General features: G+C 49.6%; 1 protein-coding gene across 1 annotated transcript in view; it reads left to right on the top strand.

Moving 5' to 3' along the window:
• Positions 1-16,961, top strand: part of PRKX (protein kinase cAMP-dependent X-linked catalytic subunit) — a 35,419-nt gene extending 18,458 nt beyond the window's left edge. Inside the window, exons 5-8 of the mRNA XM_061575324.1 lie at positions 2,946-3,047; positions 9,856-9,913; positions 13,643-13,720; positions 15,307-16,961. Coding sequence (XP_061431308.1) covers positions 2,946-3,047; positions 9,856-9,913; positions 13,643-13,720; positions 15,307-15,432 — 364 coding nt within the window. The 3' untranslated portion in view covers positions 15,433-16,961. The remainder of the gene's footprint in view (positions 1-2,945; positions 3,048-9,855; positions 9,914-13,642; positions 13,721-15,306) is intronic.
• The last annotated feature ends 7,575 nt before the right edge of the window (positions 16,962-24,536 follow it).

Genomic DNA, 24,536 nt, shown 5'->3' with positions numbered 1-24,536 from the left:
AACTCTGTACTACAACAAACAAACATGGCCAAACCAAAAAACTTTTTGCGTCCGTGCGAGCACCATCCTTCGCCAGTTCGACGCGACATTGTACACGGCAACGCGCTTACTTTCAGATGCGCTTCTGCGGCCGTCTGGAACGCTCTTCCTTCCGATATTAGGAAGCCGCTGGAGCTATGCGCTTTCAAATCTAGATTGAAAACGCATTTTTTTTTTTTTTAGAACTGCTTTCGTGTTTAGTTTGTTGCCCTTCCCCCGCACCTCCGATTAGCGTGCTTGGCTTCCTGCGGTGCGAAAGAATTTCAACATACATGCATACGTACGTGACTTTGAGCGTCGTGAAGTATATAAATTGCGCGGACGGTTTGGCACTGCCTGAGCGAAACTAGACACCAGGCGCAGCACTTTCTTCCGTGTGCGATGAAAAAGTCGCCACCAGACTGGTGCGGGCGGGTCATCGCAGAGAGACTGGAAAACGAGCAGCGAGGGTAATACCAAAGAGCCCGTGCACAATCGCGCGACTGTGCACGGGCTCTCGGCACGTTCCAGCAACCCCCCCCCCCCCCCCCCCACGTGTGTAGCGGCGGCCATGTTTACAGGGTGCGGACCAAACAGCGCCCGAGCAAATAAACACAGCGCAGGGTCAACATCCCGCACCTGCGAACGCATAGGGACCCACTGCCCGCTTAACCCACATGTCCCGTGGCCTGTCTGTCTGTCTGGGGAGCTGGTTCGTGCAGCGGTTAGGCGAGCTGCACTGCCCACCGTCCTCCGTTCGACCGCCGCTCACGGCCAATGATCGTTGGCCAATGATCGTTTTGGCGAATATCTGAACCGCTCTTGGGCCGGCTCAGCCTGACGTGAGTGTTTCCTGGTGCCGTGTGCAAACATCTCGGCACTGGAGGGGAAAACAAAGGCGGCGGCCGTGCACGGTCCTGACGACACTGCACCCTCACGTTCAGTGTCGGCCTTCACAGGTGCTCCCTAGCAGTTGTGGAGGCTGATGCGGGGATCTTTGTCTTTGGGGAGCGGTAGCGAACCCCGGTGGCCCGAGTTTGATTCCCACTCACGGCCAACACCAGTGACGATTATCTGAACCGGTCATGGGCCTCCCCTAGGTCGACTCGGCCTCAAATGAGTACCTTGTGCGGTGTGTAAACATCGGCACTGGGGAGACAAAGGCGGCCGGGCGTGGTGCTTGCCACCCACCCCCAATCTTCATAGGAGTTACTCGCGAACAGCATTTGCCCCAACACTGTTACAGGCAATACGGGGAATATTTGTCTTTGTGTGGGGGCGATGGGCACCACAGATTGTTAGAATCAATCGGAATCTGTATTTAGACTGGATTCCATGAATCCGATGAGCTATGAAGCACTTTTTTATCTTTACAGACGTCCGGTGACGCAGGCAACCCCAAAGCGTCGCGACCTGAGCGGTTCCTCCGCCTGCTATCCCCCAAACCCCCAATGGCTAGACAACCTCCCCCCCCGACCCCCCGCTGTTCGAAAGCTTTTCATGCCATCGTTTGAAGTCTCGCCCAGCCGTCACCTGACGACCAGCCGGCCGCCCGTGCGTTCCTACAAAAAATCTATATTCCCGGGGTCAGAGCGGGCGGTTTTTGCTCATCCCGAAAAAGAATTCGAATCCAACAACAAAGTTAGTCGCTTAATACCGCCGCTTGTACGTCGACCCAAACCACTGGCCTGAAGATAATAAAAATATATATGTGTGGATATATGATATTTTGAGCTTAATGGGGTCTTCTTCATCGCAGCGATGGCCTTTGCAATTGCGGGGTTGAATGAAGCGCTTTTGAAATGTAATGTTTCGCACCTCCGATCAGCACGGTTTGGCTACGTACGGTGCAAAAAAAGAGTTCAACATACATGTGTTGCACACTCGAAATGAAGGACGTGGGCAGGTGCTCCAAATCGAGGGCAAGCACATTTATTGATTGTGGTTAATATTAATCTTGTGAAGAACAGCACCGTCACTCTGTAAAATGCAACAACACGTGTGTTACACGCAGCAATTCTTCCGAGACGCCATTAACCATGTGGCTGGTTTGATCCATTCCTAATGTGCCTCACATGCACGCATACAATGAACCAGAGTGTCAGGTGGACCAATTGGGATCCGTTGACAGCCCGTGTGTCAGCCCACTGCTGGACAAAGGCCCCTCCCCAAGCCGTGTGAAGCCGTGTGGGAGGAGTTTGCTTGAGATTACTTTGAGCCATGCGAGCCACTGCAGGTTGGTGATCAGAGTTCCAGGATCGGTTCCAGTGGCGCAGTAACGACATCATCAGCTCAGGGGGTGCGGCAATTGATCAGGTGGGGTCCCAACACCAGTGAGGGGGGGGATGGCACGTGCCCCCCCCCCCCCCCCAATGATCCGATCGAAATCCCTATTTTCGGTCGGATCATTGGGGTTTATATTAGACATAAATCGGCATTCGGCGACCCCCACTGCCATTGTGTAGGACAATAGTCTGAGTCCATAATTGGCAATAAGTAATGGCAAAGCAGTTCTAAGTGACTCACAGAATTGTGCGCAGTTTTGTATACAGCACACGACTTCCCTGAAGTGAGCGCGATGCCGATCACACAACGCGGTTCGAATTCGACCCTCGATCGATGGCTGCGCCTTCGCCGCACACGCGTCGAACAAAAAGCAAGGGACAAGTCCTCACTTACTAACAACTCCTCTATCATGTTTCATTGCTGGAGGGGTTGCCCTCCCCCCTTACCTGAAAATCCTGGCTCCGCAATTGGGTCCCAATGTTTGATTTGTTTCCCACGGTCGCACCTCGGCTGTTATATATCGTGGCTTCACTTGTCTAATCACATCATTAGGGGCCGTCCATAAATGACGTCACGCAGCCTGTGTAGACTAACGAGGAGGAATGTTTGTCCTCATTGGCGTGCGTGTACGTGCTTGGCAGGTACCCCCCGTTTTACGACGAGGTGCCCATCAACATCTACAAGAAGATCTTGGACGGCAAAGTGGAGTTCCCAAGACAGCCCCAGCTGGACCTTTTCTCGAAGTCAGTGCCTCCGCTCATTGCCACTCTCGGCCCCTCCTCTCCCCGAGTGCCACGTCCCTCGGGGTGGACAGCGGTGAAATTGGGGCGACTGCCCCGGGCCCCGCGCTTTGGTGGTGGGGGGGGGGGGACTCACGGGTCAATATCACGGTGTTAGATGTCCTACTTCTGGTTCAGTTTGAAGGCATCGGGCGAGGGTGGCTCACACGGTGTGATCTGCTCCGGTCCCCAGATACTGGCTCAGTGGACCTTACCTGGTAAGATAAAGAAAAATGTGTTTAGTTTTATTTGTATATACAGTATTTTTAAATGATTTGTTTACCTTTTCTATACTTTCCACTCCTATCGGGTATTTTTTTTACATATTGTGAGTTGTTGTAACGTTCTGACCCCGTGCCCCTACTGGACATCTGTGAAAGAAGAGCTTTATAGCTCATCGGATTCCTCCTGCAGTATAAATAAACATTATGATTCTAAACCTTTCCCTGCCCCCATGGACGGGGCCCTGGCTGTGTGTGCCGATAGTGGTAGTTGGGAGCTGTCCCAATAGTGATCAGATCCCTGTGGTCATTGGCTAGAATGCAAACAAGATCCGTCAAGTTCGCCCATCCACCCCCAACCACCCTTCTAACTTCCTTGCAGATAAAGACGAGTTCTCTTGTGCCGATGTAAATATAACATTACCCAACCACTGGCTATCACTGCTGAGCTTCACTGTGAGCGACGCTGCTGCTGCTGTGTACAGTATTCAAATGGTCCGTCTTCGGCGTAACCGGCATCCGCGTCTCCGTGTTGAAGAGAGGCAAGACGCACAATCCCAACAAAAAAAATATCCGCGTTTCGTTGTGGGTGTCTCTTGGCCTGAACGTCGCTGGTGGTGCCGGGACACCAGAGGTCGCAACCGGGTACCCGATACCCGTACCCTACCCGATACTCGGCTACCCGTACCTGGACAGGGTACGGGTACCCGTTTGCGACCCTGGTGCGTCCGGGTACGGCAACGGGTACCCATTTGCGACCCTTGTGCGGCCGGGTTCCGGGTACGGGTAAGGAATCAAAACCCGTTTGCGACCTCTGCGAGACACCCACGGCACCCGCAAGGGCCTCCATCCCTGGCCGATGGACGCAGCCTCGTCGCGGGCTGCCCGCCTGTTCCCACCCTGCTCGTGCGTCGCGCCTGCCTGTCCTTCGCTTGGCTGGCCCCAAGTGTACGGCCCATTTCCTTAGGGCCCCATCCTTTCCCTCGTTATTCGCGTCTCTTCCCAGAGTCATGGCTTCAGAAGCGGCCTCCTGTGGTGAATATCTGCAACACTGCCGGCAAAGGATGGAAGCGAGCAGAGGTGTTCCTGGGGGGGGGGGGGGTGGTGAGGTGTTAACTCCCTCACCTGATATGCAGGAGGTCGTGGGTTTGATCCCGACCCTGACACCTTTATATTTGGAGTTTGCGTCTCTCTCTCTCTCTCTCTCTCCCCGTGGTCGCGTGGATTTTTCTCTGGTTCCACCGGTTTTTTATTCCACATCTAGAATGAACGTGCGCGTCGAGTATTTTGCTGCTGTAAATGTCCACGTGACAAGCCACTTCAATGAGCTATCATTTGTGGCCAGGTCACTTCCTGAAACAGAACTATAGAGCTCGATGGACCTTGGCTGATAAAATACAAAATAAAAGTTTAGTTTAATCGTTTAGTTTTAAACTAATAAGGCATACAGTTTAGTCCACTGAAGAATACATTTGTTCGAGATTTGAAGCTTTCGTGACTGCAAGGATTCATACTCTTAAGTTTTTTCGGTAAAGTCACGTAAGTAAAAATAATAATAAAAATAATAATAATAAAAATAATAGAAATACATTTATTATTTCTATTATTTTTCATTTTTACCTACGTGACTTTACCGAAATAACCTAAGAGAACAAAGTTGTGTTTAAATTAAGATGAGGGAGGTGTTCATTCAGTCCTTCTGGCTTAAGATATTCAATTTAAATTAAACAAATAGCTGAAATAGTTGTAGCTTGAAAGTGGCGCTTTGAGAGCCAATCAACGGGCTGAGGTGGGAAGTGGGAGGCGAAACTCTGGAGGAGCAGTGAGGGCAGTCCTTTTTAAAATCCTTTATATTAAGTTCACTTGCGTGCTTGCTTGCTTGCTTACGACCGTGCAAATCTTTCGGTCGTTTTTTAACCCACTTCCCGTGATCCAATCGAGCTGACATTTTGCACACAGACTCGTTGTGCGTGACAATTAATTTTCCTGAAAAAAAATTTCCAAAATTTTCCACTTTATAGGAAAAAATAAATTATATTTAATTACCAATTGCTTAATGGTGGCAGGCAATCATCTGACCCATAGGTGGCAGCCATCTCAAGCCAGAGGACGAGAGGACTCTAGCCGCCACGCATATAAAGAATTTATAGTGAAAAACTTTGTTTTTACGGGTTAATTTTTTTCCCTTTGTCTCCCCGTGTGTTGAGCAAGGGAGGCTGTGAGTGTTGGCCCGCCGCTTGCCGAGACAGCCCACCGTACACTCTGGCACAGAGTGATGCTCCGCCGTCGTCATTCGCAAAGCCCGAGACTTTAAACAAATATATAGCACTGAAAAACCGCGCGGTAATAATAATATAATGTGCCATGGCAATTAATGCGTTCTTGTACATCAGGCAGCGATCACCGCGATTCACCCCCAGAGGGCTCTTGGCAATGCGCCAGCCATAGCAAGAAACATAATACCAACTTAAGTGGATGTTTGGACAGGGCGGTTTAAAAATAAAAATCATGAAAATTACTATAATAAATAATGCACGCGCGGGACGGTATGTTCCGCGGGGGGTGGGGGGGTGCTGACCTTCGCTACAAACTGAACGCGGGGGTGGAACCGTGCCCTCGTTTGCACACGGCGGATCGTTGACCAATGGTGGTTCGCTCTCTTGTGCCCCATGACCCAGGCGCTCTTCGTTGCAAGGCCACCTTGGGCCACGGGCAGCCGTTGGTGGCCTTCAGTGCGGCCCCTGACGTACGCCACCCCCCCCCCCCCCCCCATCATCATCATCGTCGTGATGTCAAACCCCCGCTGGTTTCAAATGCGTAGCGGCCCTCTCACTGATGATGTCTTATCGGCGAAAGTGACACCCCCCTCCTCCTCTGAAAATGAGTGATGAACAACTGCATTAGCCGATTTCTGTTCCATTACACCAGGGGGTCCATTGCCCAGTAACGAGATGGACATTACAAACGAGAGTGGTAACATTAAATAGACAAACAACACAAACGAGACGGACAATAGTGAATAGACGAGACAATACAAACGAGGCAGACAATAGAGCAATGAGGACGGAACAAACAAGATGAGCATTAGAAACGAGCCACGGGCTACTGCACAAGTCAAACAGAAGGAATTCGTGAATAATATCGCCCGCCCCCCACCCCCCGCCCCCCGCCAGCATTATGACGTCACTGCGAGGGGTGCACAGCTCGTGAGAAAACTGCCAAACACAAATCCCGCCTCCTCCCGCATGTGCCCGACAGATGTGCCCAACTCTCAAGAGAGATAGAGAGAGGCTCTGTGTATCGGTCTGAACTATGGGGGGGAAGGGGGGGGGTTTGGGGGGCATGTCTGAGTAGCGGCGTTTAACGCGCAACTGGACTGCACACCCGAGTACGATTCCCGCTCATGACCCCCAGTGACGAATATCTGAACCGGTCGTGGGCCTCCCCGAGGTCGACTCGGACTTAAATGAGTATATCCAGCGAGGCGTGTAAAGATCGGCACTGGGGGGGGGGGGGGGGGTGGGCGGGCAGGGCATCTTGCGGCCGACCCGAGTTCGCGTGCCAAAGTGCCGGGCTCTACCGGTGCTACTCGCTAACAGCACTTGCGCCCGGCAGGGCCGAGCATACGCACCTGACGAAAGCGGCCGGGCGTGGGTGACGTTGGCCCACCCGCCCGACCACCTGTGCCACAGTGCCATCACCCGGGCTCCGAGTCGTTGAGACGCGCGCGGCCATTGATGCCGTCGCACTCTTCGACGGCCAAACTGCCCGTCCATCACCGACGCAATGAGGCCACGGGAACGTTGGCACGGTCGCAACAGCGCCGGCTCCGTGTACGTGTCACGCTGACTTTGTTTGGTTTAATTCGATTGCCGTGGCGGCGTGGGTGGGTGGGTGGGTGCGGTGTGGTGGTGGTGGTGGCGGGGGGAGAGAAATTATATTTTAAACGATACAAGTTGGATGTAATCCATTAAAAAGTCTGAGTGATTTATTGGGGAGATATTCATCTCCTGCGTACAGCACTCCGCCCCCCCCGCCCTCCCCCTTGCTGAGCCGGTGGTGGAAATTCCACATTGCAGTCGTGGCGAGCGAGTCTATCCATAGGGCAACTTCTGTCAACTTCCCCGCAAACTGGTTCTCAAACAGGATTTGAACTCTCAACCCGTTCCATTGCTAGCCGCCCAATCTCCCACTGAGACACGTGACTGGTTTGGATGTTAGCTCAACTTGTATTTGCACAATTCTGACAGAAGCAGCATATGCTTACATTCCACTGGATTAATGATGAATTGACAATCGTGATGAGCATGATAGTTATGAGGATGATGCTGATGGATTGATGATAACGATGTTGATATGCCATAGATATAAATTATTATCATGAATAAGTACGGTGAATAGCATCATCCGGTAGTGCCGTGCAATTGCATCAAGGCCGTATTCATATTGAGACTCTGAAACGGTAAAAAAAAAATCAGAATTGCATTTCTGCTCTGAGCGCAGGCACACGGTGACAAATTATAAACGTTTTCAAGACGAAACGAAATAAAACAGTTCTGGTAGCTGCGTAATTCCCAGACGGGCGATAAAATATCTGTTTGTATTGCACGTGAACCACGGTGGCGCTCAACGTTACCGGCTGGCAACAGATTTACCGCATCATAAACCCCCGAGAAAGACCATGAAATGGATTTACTTATTTTCCACCTGAGGATAATATTAAACAGTCGCAGGCTGCAGCAGGTCAGGTATCCAGTTGAAAGCCATAAACTATCTTCTTGGTTCTTTCGGTGAAGTCACGTAGAAGGGAAATAATAAAATAATAAAAATAAAACATCATAAAATTAAATAATATTATGTTTTATTTTTATTATTTTATTATTTCCCTTCTACGTGACTTTACCGAAAGAACCAAGAAGATGAATTCCTGCAGTCACGAAAGCTTTAAATCGAAAAGCCATAAACTAAACAACGTTTTTGTATTTCAATTTAAAGCGTTCGTGACTGCAGGGATTCATGTTCTTGGTTCTTTCGGCAAAGTCACGTAGAAGGGAAGTAATAAAATAATAAAAATAAAACATAATAAAATAATTCTCACGACGTTTTGGCCACAACGCAAGCAGCCGTCCTCAGGTGAAAACCAGGACTTTACCGAAAGAACCAAGAAAAGTTTTTGTATTTTACCATGTCATGCTCACAGAGCTGTGTAACTGTTTCTCAGAAGCGACTTTGCTATCACAAATGATAGCCCAACGAAGTAGCTTATTATGTGGACATTTACAGCAGTCAATTGTGCGTATGCGTCTACGTACGCTGAACTTATTTCGCACCGTCGGTCGCTGCCGGCCGTGCCAATCGGATGTGCGAGTGTTGAATGTAAATGTGGAGAGAAAAACCGGAGGACCCAGAGAAAAATCCAGGCAGCTATGGGGAGAGAGAGAACACGCAAACTCCAAATGTGCAGGCGTCAGGATCGGGATCGAACCTACGAGCTACTGCATACTAGCCGAGGGAGGGAGTTGGCATCTCCCCACTGTTGCGAGATGTTAATGTTATAAAAAAAAACACCAGGCTACCACCATCACCACTGCTTCAGAAATGTTCATCACCTTCACATGGAATCATGCACAATTAATCCACCGCTGGATCAAGCACTTCCGAAGCAGTCAAAAACACCGATGGCCATCGTCCCCTAAAAAGCCCCCCCCCCCAAGCTCAACGTTAATTCAGAGTGATATTTGTAACCAGTCCTGAGAACCCCTCCGTCCCTTCACCGAACCCACACTGACCGTCGTGGTGAAGTATGGTCGAACAATTAAACGCGGAGTCTCTCGCGACCACCAGCATGATTTTTGGGTCGGATCGAGCGACTAAAAAAGTGTGGGGGAGGGGGGGTGGGTGCACGACACACATTTTTTGCTCGCGCAAAATCAGACTCGGAAATCAACGGAAATGATCACGGCCAGTAGGAGAGGGTGCGAAAGTTACAACAACAAATACTTAAACACGATCGGAGTGCAAACTAAAAGATATAAAAAATAACTTTTTATTTTTATTTTACCACGTAAAGCCCACTGGGCTAATAGCTTCTTTTTCAAAAGCCACCTGGACACAAATGATAGCTCCACGCGGCCGCGGGGAGAACACGCGAACTCCAGGTGGTATACAGCAGCAGGCGTCGGGGTTGGGATCGAACCCCTGACCTTTTGCATACCAGGCGAGGTAGAAAAAAAATCACGCCACCATGGCGCCCCTTAAATAAAAAGTATAAAAGTAAAAATTGCACAAGTACATTAATTCCCAAGCTTGTTTTATAGGGGGAGGAGAAGGGGGGCAGCCCTCATCCAGGGGTCGCACCGTGTGTGCGTGTACACGCGTACAGCAGCCGGAGCTGATCCGAGGCTACCCCGGACAAACACGCGGAGGAATGCGCGGCAGGGAGCGAGACCGCCCGTACACTGACCTGGCACGCACCGCCGTTTTGACTTTTACACCTCTTTCCCCCCCCCCCTCCTTCCACGTACACTCCCAACTCCCTGCGAAAATCACAGGGACCTGATTAAGAAGCTCCTGGCTTCGGACCGCACGAGACGACTGGGCAACATGAAGGTACGGTATGCGGCCGCATCGCAAAGTCAGCACAGGTGTGCGTGTGTGTGTGCCCGTGGACATGCGCCATCCGTGTGGGGTGGAGCGGTCGTGTAGTAGCGCTCAATGCGCTGTGCTACCAACCCCCGGCCGCACGAGTTCAATTCCCGCTCGCGGCCAACGCCAACCGCCGGTGATGATTATCTGAACTGGTCCTGGTCCTCCCCTAGGTCGGCTCGGCCTCAAATGAGTACCTGGTGTAGCGTGTAAAATCATTGCTGGTGGGGAGACGGCCACCCACCGCCTCGTGTGCCACAGTGCCGGCCTTCACAGGTGCTGCTATTCGCGAACAGCACTTGCCCCAAGTTAAGTTTAACACGAAGGCTTTCACAACCAATATCATCCATAATACAGGTGGTTTTTTTTAGGTTAGATCGCGTGAAAAGATTCCGTTAAGGCTACACGAGGGGGGATCTTTGTCTCTGTGGCGGATCTCGAACGCCGCCCCCGTTTCGGTTTCCAACCGCTCGGCTAATGTTGCAACCTCCGAGGTGTCAAAAAATCCAGGTGCCGGTTGGCTGAGCCGCGGTGCTGCTCGTCATCCTCCAGCGCCGTGGAGGAAGCGGCGAGGGTCGTAGTTAATCGTGGGCGCTCGTTCGTGAAACGCCCTCCCTCTATATCCACGGGACATTTAATTTTTTAGCAGCATAAAAATTATATAAAAAAAATGAATATGCTTGAACCTTGATGACAATAAAACAGGAGGTGTTCAGGTGTTCAAACGCCAAATGGATACCTATTGCAAGTCCGTCAAATCTGCATCAACCACACGTACTTGTGGTAAAACATGCAAGCAAACATGCTCTGATATGATAATTGTTTTTTTTTACCCTTTTATCTGGCAACAAAACTAACACCTTTTTTACAAGGAGTCATATTTGCATAGACCACAATACCTGCAGTCTGAATGCAAACAAAAAAACATAACTCTGATAATTTATGCACTGTCAGAGTTATATTTTTTTGTTTGCATTCCGACTGCAGGTATTGTGATCTATGCAAACATGACTCCTTGTAAAAAAAAGGTGTCAGTTTTGTTGCCAGAAAAAAGGGTAAAAAAAAAACAATTATCATATTTTTCTACTGGCAAATGAGGTTCCAATGATGTTCTGATATTATGTGCCTTTGAAACTGATTGGCCTATACCAGAGACAACCTTACCCTAAGCCACCCCCTGGCTTATCGAGAGGTCACGGTGGTAGTGCAGCAAGTGGGTTGGTTTCCGTCTGTAAGGGGATCGAGTGTTCCTACCCTGCCTTGGCACGCGTGGGGTTTTTTTCTGCCAGGCACTCCTCCCACATGAACAAAGATCAGTTGATGGAGTTGGTGAAAGAAATACAAATGTAGGACCACAGCTCTTGGGCAATTATTGGCGCAGGGTCTGGCTGTTGTTCCTGCTTGTCTGTGATTTCCCAAACCTCTGATTCAATTCTCTCTCTCTCTCTGCTGTGAGAGCGAATGAAAAACTGTGCATATAACATTTGTATTTATTTGTTATTCTACTTTAATTGAGAAAAAAGGAGAGCACACCTCACAATACCGGAAGAGGGGAGATCTGCATCGAATTTTATTGTATTGAATTGAGAAGCGTATTGTTACACAGCAGACAAAAACCAGGACTGTTAATGTCCCAGGAAGAATTTAAACTAAACTATTATAAAACTAAATGTTATTCTACCAGGTAAAGCCTACTGAGCTGTTTAGCTCTTTTTCATACAGTGAGGGAAAAAAATTAACCCGTAAAAACAAAGTTTTTCACTATAAATCCTTTATATGCGTGGCATCGGTTTGATTTTATTATTCATTTCTGTTTTTCTTGAGTAAGAGTTTCATTTTTATCACATTGGTATTTTAAATTAAATATGAAATTTTTTTTCCTAAAAAGTGGAAAATTTTGGAAACATTTTTTCACGAAAATAAATTGTCACGCACAACGAGTCTGTGTGCAAAATGTCAGCTCGATTGGATCACGGGGAGCGAGTTAAAAAACGACCGAAAGATTTGCACGGTCATAAGCGCGCAAGCAAGCAAGCGAACTTAATATAAAGGATTTAAAAAGTATTTGATCCCCTGCTGATTTTGTACGTTTGCCCACTGACAAAGAAATAATCAGTCTATAATTTTAATGGTAGGTTTATTTTAACAGTGAGAGACAGAATAACAACAACAAAATCCAGAAAAACGCATGTCAAAAATGTTATAAATTGATTTGCATTTAAAGAGGGAAATAAGTATTTGACCCCTCTGCAAAACATGACTTAGTACTTGGTGGCACAACCCTTGTTGGCAATCACAGAGGTCAGACGTTTCTTGTAGTTGGCCACCAGGTTTGCACACATCTCAGGAGGGATTTTGTCCCACTCCTCTTTGCAGATCTTAAGTGACCTGGCCACAAATAATAGCTCGGCCAAGTGGCTTGTCATCGCGTGGACATTCATAGCAGCCAAATACTCCAAACGCGTGATGTTGATTCTAAATGTGAGGATAAAAACCGGAGGACCTGGAGGAAAATCCACGGGACCACGCGGGGAGACAGACAAGCAAACTCCAAATATATAGGCATCGGCGTCGGGATCGAACCCACGACCTTCTGTATTCCAGGCGAGGCAGTTAATATCTCACACGTTTCTGAGGACAGCTACATCAACAATGTTTCCTGGTATAAGCAGGACAGGTGGCAACCAGACCCTGGGCAAAGGTGTAGACATCAACGGATCCTCAAAGCACCAAAGGCTACCAAATATCTGGGAGGCTCAACTGAGATAGATGGTCAACTGGCATCATCCCGATCAGCCGACCCCATCATTTATTTCCCCAATTTTATATGAAGTGTAAAAAATATAGTCTTATCCGCATTGGTATCATTTGTGTTCTTAAGCGATAGCTTTGCACATAGATACTGTTCTGTTTCGATTTAAAGCTTTCGTGACTGCAGGGATTCATCTTCTTGGTTCTTTCGGTAAAGTCACGTAGAATGGCCGTCCTCAGGTGAAGAATAGGCCTGTTCTTCACCGGAGGACGGCTGCTTGCGTTGTGGCCGAAACGTCGTGAGAATTATTTTATTATGTTTTATTTTTATAATTTTTTTATTTCCATTCTACGTGACTTTACCGAAAGAACCAAGAAGACTGTTATGATTGTTTTTTAGAAAATGTATTTTTGAAAGAGATTTAATGGCACTCGTGTCTATGCGCCGCTTCTCGGTGGCAGCCCCAACAGTCTGGAACGATATCCCTCTGCACATTCGCAGCATCACCTCAATCGCCTCCTTCAAGAGACACTTAAAAACTCACCTCTACAATCATGCTTTTGAGCGACTCTGAGCTTGGCTCCGCGCCTCTGAGTTGCGGCCACTACGTCTGCAAATTTGCGCGCGTTACAAATTGAACTATTATTATTATTATTAAAGACGACACCGCTCTGGGCATTGACAATGGGAAGTTGGGGGGCAAGTGTGACTGCGATTGGTTGTCGATATTTTGTAGCGTGTTTGTTTCTTCGCGAAAAACTTGTAAGGTTTCCTTCGAAATTCATTTTTTGCAGACGTAGCAACCGTGTAACCTATCGGCTCCCATAAAAAAAAAACTTGGACGATTTCCTTCATTGGAGTGGTCATTTATTGCTCCGTGGCAAAAAATGGATTTGCGATTGATATGGAGGAGCCATGTGCGGTGTGGTTTGGTTATTCAGGATGGGGCGGAAGATGTTAAGAGGCACCGGTGGTTTAAACACATCGACTGGGCGCTGGTTCCACAGCGCAAGCTGAAGGTAAGACTGTCTCCTAACGCGATCTCCCATCACAATCTCCCATTGTAATCTCCCAGCGTAATCTCCAATCACAATCTCCCATCACAATCTCCCATTGTAATCTCCAATCACAATCTCCCAGCGTAATCTCCAATCACAATCTCCCATTGTAATCGCCCATCATTATCTCCCATCACGATTTCCCATCTAAATCTCCCATCGGGATCTCCCATCACAATCTCCCAAATAATCCAACAAACACCAATAGTTTTGGTGAACGTCAGGAATAACGTTCTTAAGGTCCCTTCTTCCTCTGGCAGTCTGCACTGCCCATTTGTCAAGGGCGGAGGAAAGAAAAGAGCCAGGAGTGGAGCGTGAAGAAGTCACGCCCCGAATATCTTTCAGCAACGCCCGTCTACGCTGGTGGCCCCAGGGCCGCAGCCAGTGAAGGAAATTCCCCGTTGCTTGCAGCAGCGTGGACACGCGCGGTCTCTCTGCGCGCAGACACACCGCTAGACACAGACAAGCACCCGAACTGTGTGGCATAATGAACACGCGCAGTTGGAATGCTCGCACGATGTGTTTTTTTTTGTACCCGCTCGACTTGCTCCCGTTTCCTCTCGCGCGCCTCGTGCCACGTGTGTGCGTGTGTGTGCGCATCTGCGCGAGGAGGCTTACACGCTCGGAGGTTCGGAGAGCCGTAAGGCGCTGCAATGATGGGTGGTGGTCTTGGGTTGCTGAGGAGATGGAGTCTGCCTCAGTGGCCCGCGATCACAAATCACTATATAACTCCATCACAAAAGTAACCTGCAGCGCCACACCTATTACCATCATTAGGGGAAAAAACGGTGATCCGATCTCCGACCCCCAGGAAGAGGTTTGCAGATTTGCTGAGCATTTCTGTGAGGTCCTGGGGGAGGGGAAATCCCTCAGCCAGGAAAACATCATGACACAAAGTGGGGATGACCCTGCTGAGGCTGCGGTGCCTCAAATATTGGAAGAAGTCACCCCCTGTGAGTGGCTGGCTGAGGTGCCATCTGTTGAGGAAGTATTGAAGGTGATCCAGAGTCTGAGACCAGGAAAGGCACCGGGCAGAGATGATCTCCCAAGCGAAATGCTGAGGGAGGGTGGCGTTTGTGCACAAACTGCCCTATATGACATCATAACAACAGTTTGGACCACTGGACGGATTCTGCAGGATTGGAAGGATGCCCTGGTGGTCCCCTTCTCAAATGAGTACCTGGTGTGATGTGTAAACATCAGTCAGCCTTCGCTCAGTGGGAAGTCCCTCATTCCTCTATGCTGCCCTGAAACTCCCTTCTCCCAACCCCTCGGCGCTGTCAACTCTTAAGTCCTGGATCTTTGTTTCTCCACCCGCACCTCCGATCAGCACGGTTGGCTACGTACGGTGAAAAAGAAGTTCAACATACATACAACGGCGGCCGGGCATGGGGCTGGCCACCCCACCCCCCTCGTGTGCCGTGCCGGCCTTCGTAGGTGCTGCTCGCTGAACGGCACTTTCCCCAACGGAGGAATCTTCGTTTGATTTTTATTTATATTTGCATTGTGTGTGCCTGTTGTCGTCTGTTGTCTGTCGTCCGTCGAAGCCTCCCATAATCCCCAAGGTGTCGCACGCCGGGGACATTTCCAACTTCGAGTCGTACCCCGAGGAGGACTGGAAGGACGCCGCCGTCATCCCGGCGAAGGACAGAGAGCCGTTCCGCGACTTCTGACAACGCTCGCCGCCGTCTCTTTTGGGATTTTACTTTTTTTCTTTCGCCCGACGCGGTTTTCGAACGGCGGTCGAAATCAACGTGCGGCGAAACGTCGCGTATATATGATGTCCGACTGGCAATGTGACTGCGGTACAGCATGTTCAAACGGCCGGATGTGTGCACATCCACGGAAAATGACGGTTACCGTCAAGCAGGGGGTGCCACGGTGGCGAGATGTTAACTACCTCGCCTGGTATACTGGACGTCGTGTGTTGAATCCTGACCACCGACACCTGTATATTTGGAGTTTGCATGTTCTCCCTCCTCGTGGTCACGGGGATTTTTCTCCGGGTCCTCCGGTTTTTCAACGTGCGTTTCGAGTATTTGGCTGCTGTACATTTCCATGTGATAAGCCACTTCGTTGGGCTATCGTTTGTGGCCACGGTGCTTCTGAAAAAGAGCTTCATAGCTCAGTGGGCCTTACCTGCTAAAACAAAAATACCAGCTTGAGCTAAGGTCCTAATCGGCACGAACAGCTCATGAATCTAAAACAGCACCACCAAATGTCACTTAAACGATCAACTTGCCTACCAACTTAATTATTTTACACAGCCATGAAACACAACACCATTTACATCTGTCTATATAGCGTCTAAATGCAACCGTCTATCTCCAGAAGCTCCAACGCACGTGCAAACAAATTGAGTGGGAAATCTTAAGTCTTGACTCGAACAAGGGCAGCAGCAGCTGAGTCTCGCGAAGGCGATTTCAAGACACGGAGAGCATTCCAGACGGCCGCCTGAAGTGGTGCAGCCGAGAACGGAGGCGACCTCCTCACCCACGTGGCAACGACGAAGGTCGATGGCGCGTGGGAGGCGTTGTCGGATGGAGGAGGCCCTCCTCGTGCGCAGAGTGAAGTGAGACGTCAATAGGTGCCGTCGCTTGTGTGGCATTACAACATTGGGGTTGTCAGTGTGGATGCCACCCACAGCTGTGTTGCGGTCAGGCGGCCCTCCACCCGAATGGGCTGGCACTCTACCGCAGCATGTGACGCACTACTTTTATCGTGGGTTAAATTCAGGTGCACACTGGACTTTGGAGGCAACACTATTTATTAGCTAACACAACAGGTCACACTTAACATAACGACTTAAGGGGGTAGCCACCGTTCCTAACTTAGCTAACCTACGGGGGGAACTACATCACTGGACCAGGACAGCCCAACACGCTGCCTGGTCCACTAGCGGAGACCAGAGAGCTTCATCACAGAGATGACCCAGCAGAACAGCCCAGCACAGCCCAGAACAGCCCCGCTCTACGTCCACGCCCTGCTCATGACCACTCCGGCGTGGCTCCGCGCCAGGCCCCGCTCCCGATCCTTAGATCAGGAAGGCCCGAACCCCAACCACGTGACCCCCCCTGGGGCCCCTGGCCCCCCTTTATCCGGTCACGTATCCTGTTGGGTTCACGTAAAGTGTCACGGCCTGACACGACCCCCGTGACACCTGCCTACAAGCCCCCATATCGAACCAATAGAGTCGTGTCGTTCTGCTACACTACACTTATAGTAATAGGTTTTTACCTATATTACTATATTTTGCCACTGGTAAAGGAGATGTCTCATAGTGTAAATGCTTACCTTTACCAGTGGCAAAATATAGTAATAAGGTTTTTACCTATATTACTATATTTTGCCACTGGTAAAGGAGATGTCTCAGTGTAAATGCTTACCCAGAGCTCTCAATACTGTGATAGTGCACTGTTTTTGAGTTGTACGCCTTTTTGGCGTCATCTGGTCCAACACCAATGGAGACTAGGCTCTAAGAAAAGCTGTCTCGGGTGTGGACCAATCAACTTCAAATACAGTGCATATCATTATCATTATCAGAGTTGTTTCTTTTTGTTTGCATTTTGACTGCTTGTGTTGTGGTTATTGCAAACATGATGCCTTGTATAAAGGTGTCAGTTTTTGTACCAGTTGAAAGGGTTAAACCCTATTACTATATTTTGCCACTGGTAAAGGAGATGTCTCATAGTACACTACACTTTCTTCCGAAATGTATGTACATGTATGTTGTACTTCTTGGGCTTGGCACCGTACGTAGTCAACTGTGCTAATCGGGGCCAGGACAACAAACCAGACGCACGAAAAGCAGCGCTAAAGAAATGAGCTGACGTATGTTGAACTTCTTTCGCACAGCACACAGCCAACTGTGCTCATCGGAAAGTGCGCGGGGGAAGGACGGCAAACGAAACGCACGCGACAAAAAAAGCATTTCTACAGAAACGAGTTGATGCACGTATGTTGAACTTCTTTGGCACTGTACTCGTTCGGAGGTGCGGGGGAAGGACGGCAAACTAAACACACGCACGCACTAAAAATGTTCCATCAACGACAGCTGCCAAAGACTCGCAACACAGTGGGTGCAGTGTGCGCCGCTGTACTTTGACTTGGTCGACTACCAGGGATACATTACAGAGAAGGGGGGGGGGGGTTTCGGTTATACGGCGTAAATATAAAAGCGTCGCTAAACCCGCCACTACCTGACACGGCAAGTTAGTAAAGGTTTGTCACGTAAACAGAACGTGCCAATTCTTGTTACTAATACAATACATGGTTAAATTTCGATTTAAAGCTTTCGTGACTGCAGGGATTCGTCTTCTTGGTTCTTTCGGTGAAGTCACGTAGAAGGGAAATAATAAAATAATGAAACATAATAAAATAATTCTCACGACGTTTCGGCCACAACAGCGTCTTTCCGACAGACCTGTTCTTCACCTGAGGACGGCTGCTTGCATTGTGGCCGAAACGTCGTGAGAAATATTTTATTATGTTTTATTTTTGTTATTTTATTATTTCCCTTCTACGTGACTTTACCGAAAGAACCAAGAAGAACAATACATGGTTGTTGTGGATTTGACAAACCTTACTAGTTGGCTGTGTCGGGTGGTGGCGGGTTTAACGACACATTTATATTTACGCGATCTAACCCCCCCAAAAAAACCTGTTATGGGTGATATTGGTCGCTACAGCCTACATGTTAAACGTACCAGGGATACATTATCCACCTACGTTTTGACACATTGTTAATATTTTAACAAATAGGTGCTCCTATGTAATCGTTTTTTCCCTCCTCCTTGTCAAGATCTGTGGGTATTTAATTTTTCTGTATTATTATTTTCCATGATGTAACTCTCAACGTGGAAACGTTTCAAGTGCTGATTGCAGTGCGCAGTGCGCGGCGCTTGGAGTGTACTGCTGCGTCGAAGGCCCTCCCCATGCCGTGCCAGTCGTGGGGGAGTATTTGAGCATACTTCACCATGCTGGCCCGTGTGTGATGGTGTGATGGTGTCGTGGCGGAGGCAGGGAGGGTGGTGACTGGCGGGAATCAAACTCTCATGCCGCCGAGTTCAGACCGCCAGGCGCGAACCACCAACTCGCCAAATAGAAAAATCATACTGGGCGTCATTCACAAACTCAGAGTTATTAATGTAGCGGGCCTTAGAATCATTATTCCAGTCTCAAAGTAGGCTTGACCTCCCATGCAATGTTGCTGTCATGTCCGAATACCGCTGATTTATAACAGTATTTGAACGTAATGTGTTCATTGACCTCCATTTTATTAATCGCGTGCTCGTATTTTCCACGTTTCTTTTATTTATTTTTTTGTAAGGCTAATAAATCTTCGCGCGGCACGGCGAATATTTCTCGCACATTTCAAGAAACACGCGCGCGCGCGCGCGAGGCTTCGAGCAAAGATGCCTTTGTGTTTGCGGCTGCTTATTTAATTCCCTGTGGCCTGGAGACGTGTTTAACGTCAACGTCCAGCACAAACTGAGACTATTCTCTGTTGGTTTTTTTTGCTTTAACAGGGTCCTGAATGATGATGGTTCTCGACCGCACAGCCTCTTGAGTTTTCAACTCTCGCAGAGCTCCTTTACGGCGCACAATTGGTCAACGTCGCATGCATTGTGACGTTTTGGCACGGAGGGTTTTGTCGCGACATTTCTCCTCGATCGACCCGGGACAGCCCCCCGCCTCTGAGTCTAGGTCACTGATGTTCAGGAGTTGTCCTGCAAAGTTGTTTTTTTTTGTTTTTTGACAGAAGGAGACGACGATCGAGATGTTTTGTTTGTTTTCTAAACTCTGATTATACGTGGTGCTTCAAAAACATGGTAACACTTACATGGGACTGTCGTTTTTAATGGAAAAAGAACGGATAATACAACGCTGTAACACGATAACAAAAGTATGTTAATAGCTTCAAAAAGTCTAAGAGTCTCCACTTGTTCGCCATCGTTGTCAACGCGTGCCTGGAATCTTCTCCAGGTGGTCTACAGAGCCCGGAGGCACATTTCTTTTGTGGGTATTGTTGAAAATTCTAAGAAGCGTTAACATTTTTTTGAAGCACGCCGTATTTGGGCGGTGGCCCTACTCTTGCGTGTCATGTCCCTGGAGCTTTTCTTAGAGCCTAGTCTCACATGGTATTGGACCAGATGACGCCAAAATGCGCCTTTTGGCGAAAAGCTGTCTCAGGTGTGGACCAATCAATTTCAAACACAGTGCATACATTATCAGAGTTGTGTTTATTGTTTGCATTCCGACCGCAGGTATTGTGGTCAATGCAAACATGACTCCTTGTAAAAAAAAAGGCGTCAGTTTTGTTGGCAGATAAAAGGGTAAAAAAACAATTATCATGCAGTTGAGAACTTTATTTGTACTTTAAGTACATCGAAACACAAAAGCAATACAACAACAATAACAATTCCGAAAACAATAATGCAGACTTATGGGTAAATTATATCGCGATAATCGCTGTATCATTATATCGTAAAAAACGTTATAACGCGGATACCCTTCGTGCCATATCGCTTGAGCCCACACACACAAATTAAATAAATTTTACGTTGTAAATTAATTATGCGCATGTGTTATTGTACAGCATCGCATTGCAAAGGTCTGTGGGTTCGTGCTCACGAGACAATGCCTGTCGCGTTGATAACGAGCGAATATGTTTACAGACATCACCATTGTCGCCTGGTTTGTGCCGTGTGCTTACATGCCTTGCTAGAAATGAACAATAAAATACTTTTGATAAATTCCACCCCAGTTGTCATTTTATTTAGAAAAGGATTGATGGCGAGCTCCGGGCAGAACGCGTTGCTTGAATGGACAATGAGCAGCTTGTGTCGAGACTAGCGACGGAGTGGCAGCCGAAGGAGGGAGCATTCCTCGAGAGGGCATCCAGTGCGGAGATGGAGCGATGGACGCAGCGTGTGGCATCGCAGGACCGTGTGAGATGGTGACGGCGTGGCTCAGCCTTCGTCCAGCAGTGGATTGATCAATGGCTTACGATGACGTTGAAGGTGGTGAAGATCCAGTTAGTGGGGGGTATTGGTGGGTTTGTAAGTGGGGGGTGAGTAATGGGGGGTATCGGTGGGTTTGTGAGTGGGGGGGGTAGTGAAGGTATCGGTGGGTTTGTGAGTGGGGGGGGGGGGTAGTGGGGGTATCGGTGGGTTTGTGAGTGGGGGGGGGGGTAGTGGGGGTATCGGTGGGTTTGTGAGTGGGGGGGGGGTAGTGGGGGTATCGGTGGGTTTGTGAGTGGGGGGGGGGGTAGTGGGGGTATCGGTGGGTTTGTGAGTGGGGGGGGGTAGTGGGGGTATCGGTGGGTTTGTGAGTGGGGGGGGGGGGGTAGTGGGGGTATCGGTGGGTTTGTGAGTGGGGGGGGGGTAGTGGGGGTAATGGTGGGTTTGTGAGTGGGGGGGGGGGGGTAGTGGGGGTATCGGTGGGTTTGTGAGTGGGGGGGGGTAGTGGGGGTATCGGTGGGTTTGTGAGTGGGGGGGGGGTAGTGGGGGTATCGGTGGGTTTGTGAGTGGGGGGGGGGGGGTAGTGGGGGTATCGGTGGATTTGTGAGTGGGGGGGGGGTAGTGGGGGTATTGGTGGGTTTGTGAGTGGGGGGGGGGGTAGTGGGGGGGGTAGTGGGGTATCGGTGGGTTTGTGAGTGGGGGGGGGTAGTGGGGGTATCGGTGGGTTTGTGAGTGGGGGGGGGGGGGTGGTAGTGGGGGTATCGGTGGGTTTGTGAGTGGGGGGGGGTAGTGGGGGTATCGGTGGGTTTGTGAGTGGGGGGGGGTAGTGGGGGTATCGGTGGGTTTGTGAGTGGGGGGGGGGTAGTGGGGGTATCGGTGGGTTTGTGAGTGGGGGGGGGTAATGGGGGTATCGGTGGATTTGTGAGTGGGGGGGGGGTAGTGGGGGGGGTTGGTGGGTTTGTGAGTGGGGGGGGGGGTAGTGGGGGTATCGGTGGGTTTGTGAGTGGGGGGGGGGTAGTGGGGGTATCGGTGGGTTTGTGAGTGGGGGGGGGGTAGTGGGGGTATCGGTGGGTTTGTGAGTGGGGGGGGGGGTAGTGGGGGTATCGGTGGGTTTGTGAGTGGGGGGGGGGTAGTGGGGGTATCGGTGGATTTGTGAGTGGGGGGGGGGGGGTAGTGGGGGGTATTGGTGGGTTTGTGAGTGGGGGGGGGGTAGTGGGGGTATCGGTGGGTTTGTGAGTGGGGGGGGGGTAGTGGGGGTATCGGTGGGTTTGTGAGTGGGGGGGGGTAGTGGGGGGTATTGGTGGGTTTGTGAGTGGGGGGGGTAGTGGGGGTATCGGTGGATTTGTGAGTGGGGGGGGGGGGGTAGTGGGGTTATCGGTAAATGAGAATAACTTTGATTTGAACATGGGTCACCGCATACAGAAAGCTAGAACCAAATCGCCACATATGTGCCTGATCTCGTCAGATCTTAGAATCTAAGCAAAGTTGAGCCTGGTGAGTGCTTGGATAAGTGACCACCACCAGGGCTTGCCAGGTGGTGTAGGTGTTGAACAGGGAGGTATTGCCAGGAGGCGGCAGTTAGTCGGTGTCATCCTGTAAGTTGGCAAGGTGAAGTTTTCTCCGGGTTCTACGACTTGAACGACTTTTTATTTTAGCAGGTAAGGCCAAGGGCTATGCAGCTCTTTTTTAGAAGCGACCTGGCGACGAATGATAGCTCAATGAAGTGGCTTATGATATTATTAAAGCAGCCAAATACGTTAAACGCGTGTTTTTAAATGTGGAGGGGAAAAACCGGAGGACCTGCAGAAAAAATCCACGCCACCACGGGGAGAGCGAACATACAAACTCCAAATATGCGGGCGTCGGGGTCAGGATCGAACCCACGATCCTCCTGCATACTAGACGAGGCAGTGAACATCTGCTAGCCACCGTGGATCATAATCCACGTGGGAAATTTATCGCGAGGCCTGAGACTATTTCACCGCCGTGCCAAAACTGCGGCAACGCATCCCCCGAAGATGCCCTGGACCGAGCCAAATTGAGAAGACAATGCCGAAAAGCGGACCCTGTGTCACAGCGGGAACAACGCTAGGAATAAGAAGAAGCCCAAACAGCAGCAACAGCCACGTCGCTTCCGTGCGGACGCTATTTATACATTTGGAACGATTTGTCGAACGCGCTGCCAGAGAGAGGAGTGAGTGAGAGTGGATGAGCCGAGACGTTTGCCAAACGCCCACTTTTGACGGCTGCGAAGTGCGCGCGGAGGTGGGCCAAGACATTTCATCCGCTTATTTGGCACGACGAGAAGGTGGTGGTGGTTGTGGTGGTGGTTGTGGTGGGGAGGGGAGGCACCACGTGTGATCCCGACAGGCGCGTGTAAACATTCGACATCTCACTCCTTTTACGAGGATTACGAGTCCGTTTCACTTTGGCGGCCGTAACGTTCTGCGGCTTCCGTCTGTGGTGTACAACGACCCCGTTGCAGCGGACCGCGAAGCGACGTTATATAACTGGGAGTGAACAGAGTCGGATTAGCTGTGAGGGGGAGGGGAGGGGAGGGGGAGGGGAGGGGGAGGGGGAGGGGAGGGGGAGGGGAGGGGAGGGGGAGGGGAGGGGGAGGGGGCCCAGGGCTATTATTGTTTTTTTGGTGAGCCCTCAATTCTCTTTGGTTTTTTCGGTAAAGTCACGTAGGTAAAAAAATAAAATAAAAATGAATTAAATCACGATGTTTCTTGATACAGTAATTTTGCTGTGATGGCTCCACCTGAAGACGGAAGCTTGTGTTGCCTCCGTCACTCATGGAGTGACAGAGTGGGTGAGTGGGCGAGGGAGTTTGGTGAGTGGATAGCTAGGTAGGTGGGTGAGTGAGGGAGTGGTTTGGTGATTGAGTGCGTGGGTGCGTGGGTGGGAGAGAGAGTATGTGATTGAGAGATTGGTGGGTGGGTGAGTAAAAAAGTCGGTGAGGGAGTTCGTGAGTGAGTTGTTGGGTGAGTAGGTGGGTGAGTGATTCATTGATTTAAAGAGTGGGTGAGAGAGCAAGTGAGTGGTTCGTGGGCTAGTGAGTTAAAGAGTGGGTGAGGAAGGAGGTGATTGAGTGGGTCGGTAGGTTATTGAGTGGGTGAGTGGTGTTATAGTGGGGAGCGGTAGTGTAGCGGTTAGCGCACTGCGCTACGAAACCGGCGTTCCGAGTTAATTTCCTGATCACGGCCAACGCCAGTGACGATTATTTGAACTGGTCCTGGGCTTCCCCTAGGTCGACTCAGCATCAAGTGAGTACCTGGTGCGGTGTGTAAACATCGCCACTGGGGAGACAAAGGCGGCCGGGCGTAGTGCTGGTTCACCCACCCCCTCGTGTGCTGTGCCGGCCTTCATCGATGCTGAACGCTAAACAGCACTTGCCCCAAGGCCGTAGCCATGAAATCAACATTGGGGGGGACCAAATCTTCCAGGGGGTCTGGGGTCCCCCCCAGAAAAAAAAACTAAATTTTAAAACTCATTCCCTGCCTAAAATATAAAAAAATGCACTAACACATAGGATGGACTTTTTATTTAAAAAAAAATACAACGTCTCATAGGGTATTGTATTACATTGCTCTGTTTTTTTCTTTTGTACCTTTTCTTGTTTCATTGTATATAACGGCAGAGATTAGGGATTAATAAAGTACAACCATAACCACAATCATATAAACATAAATCTATTTTATAGCAATATATTGGGGGGGGGGGGGGCATTTTGAGCATATTTGAATATTGGGGGGGATGTGTGTCCCCAAATTTATATTATAATTACGGCCTTGACTTGTCCCCAATAGTGC

This window comes from Lethenteron reissneri, chromosome 58 (assembly GCF_015708825.2).
Source record: "Lethenteron reissneri isolate LAM-NWPU_2019-01 chromosome 58, ASM1570882v1, whole genome shotgun sequence".
In the NCBI taxonomy this organism is placed as follows: domain Eukaryota; kingdom Metazoa; phylum Chordata; class Hyperoartia; order Petromyzontiformes; family Petromyzontidae; genus Lethenteron; species Lethenteron reissneri.
Note: the sequence above shows the minus strand (reverse complement) of the source record. Positions and strands in the feature narration are given on the sequence as shown.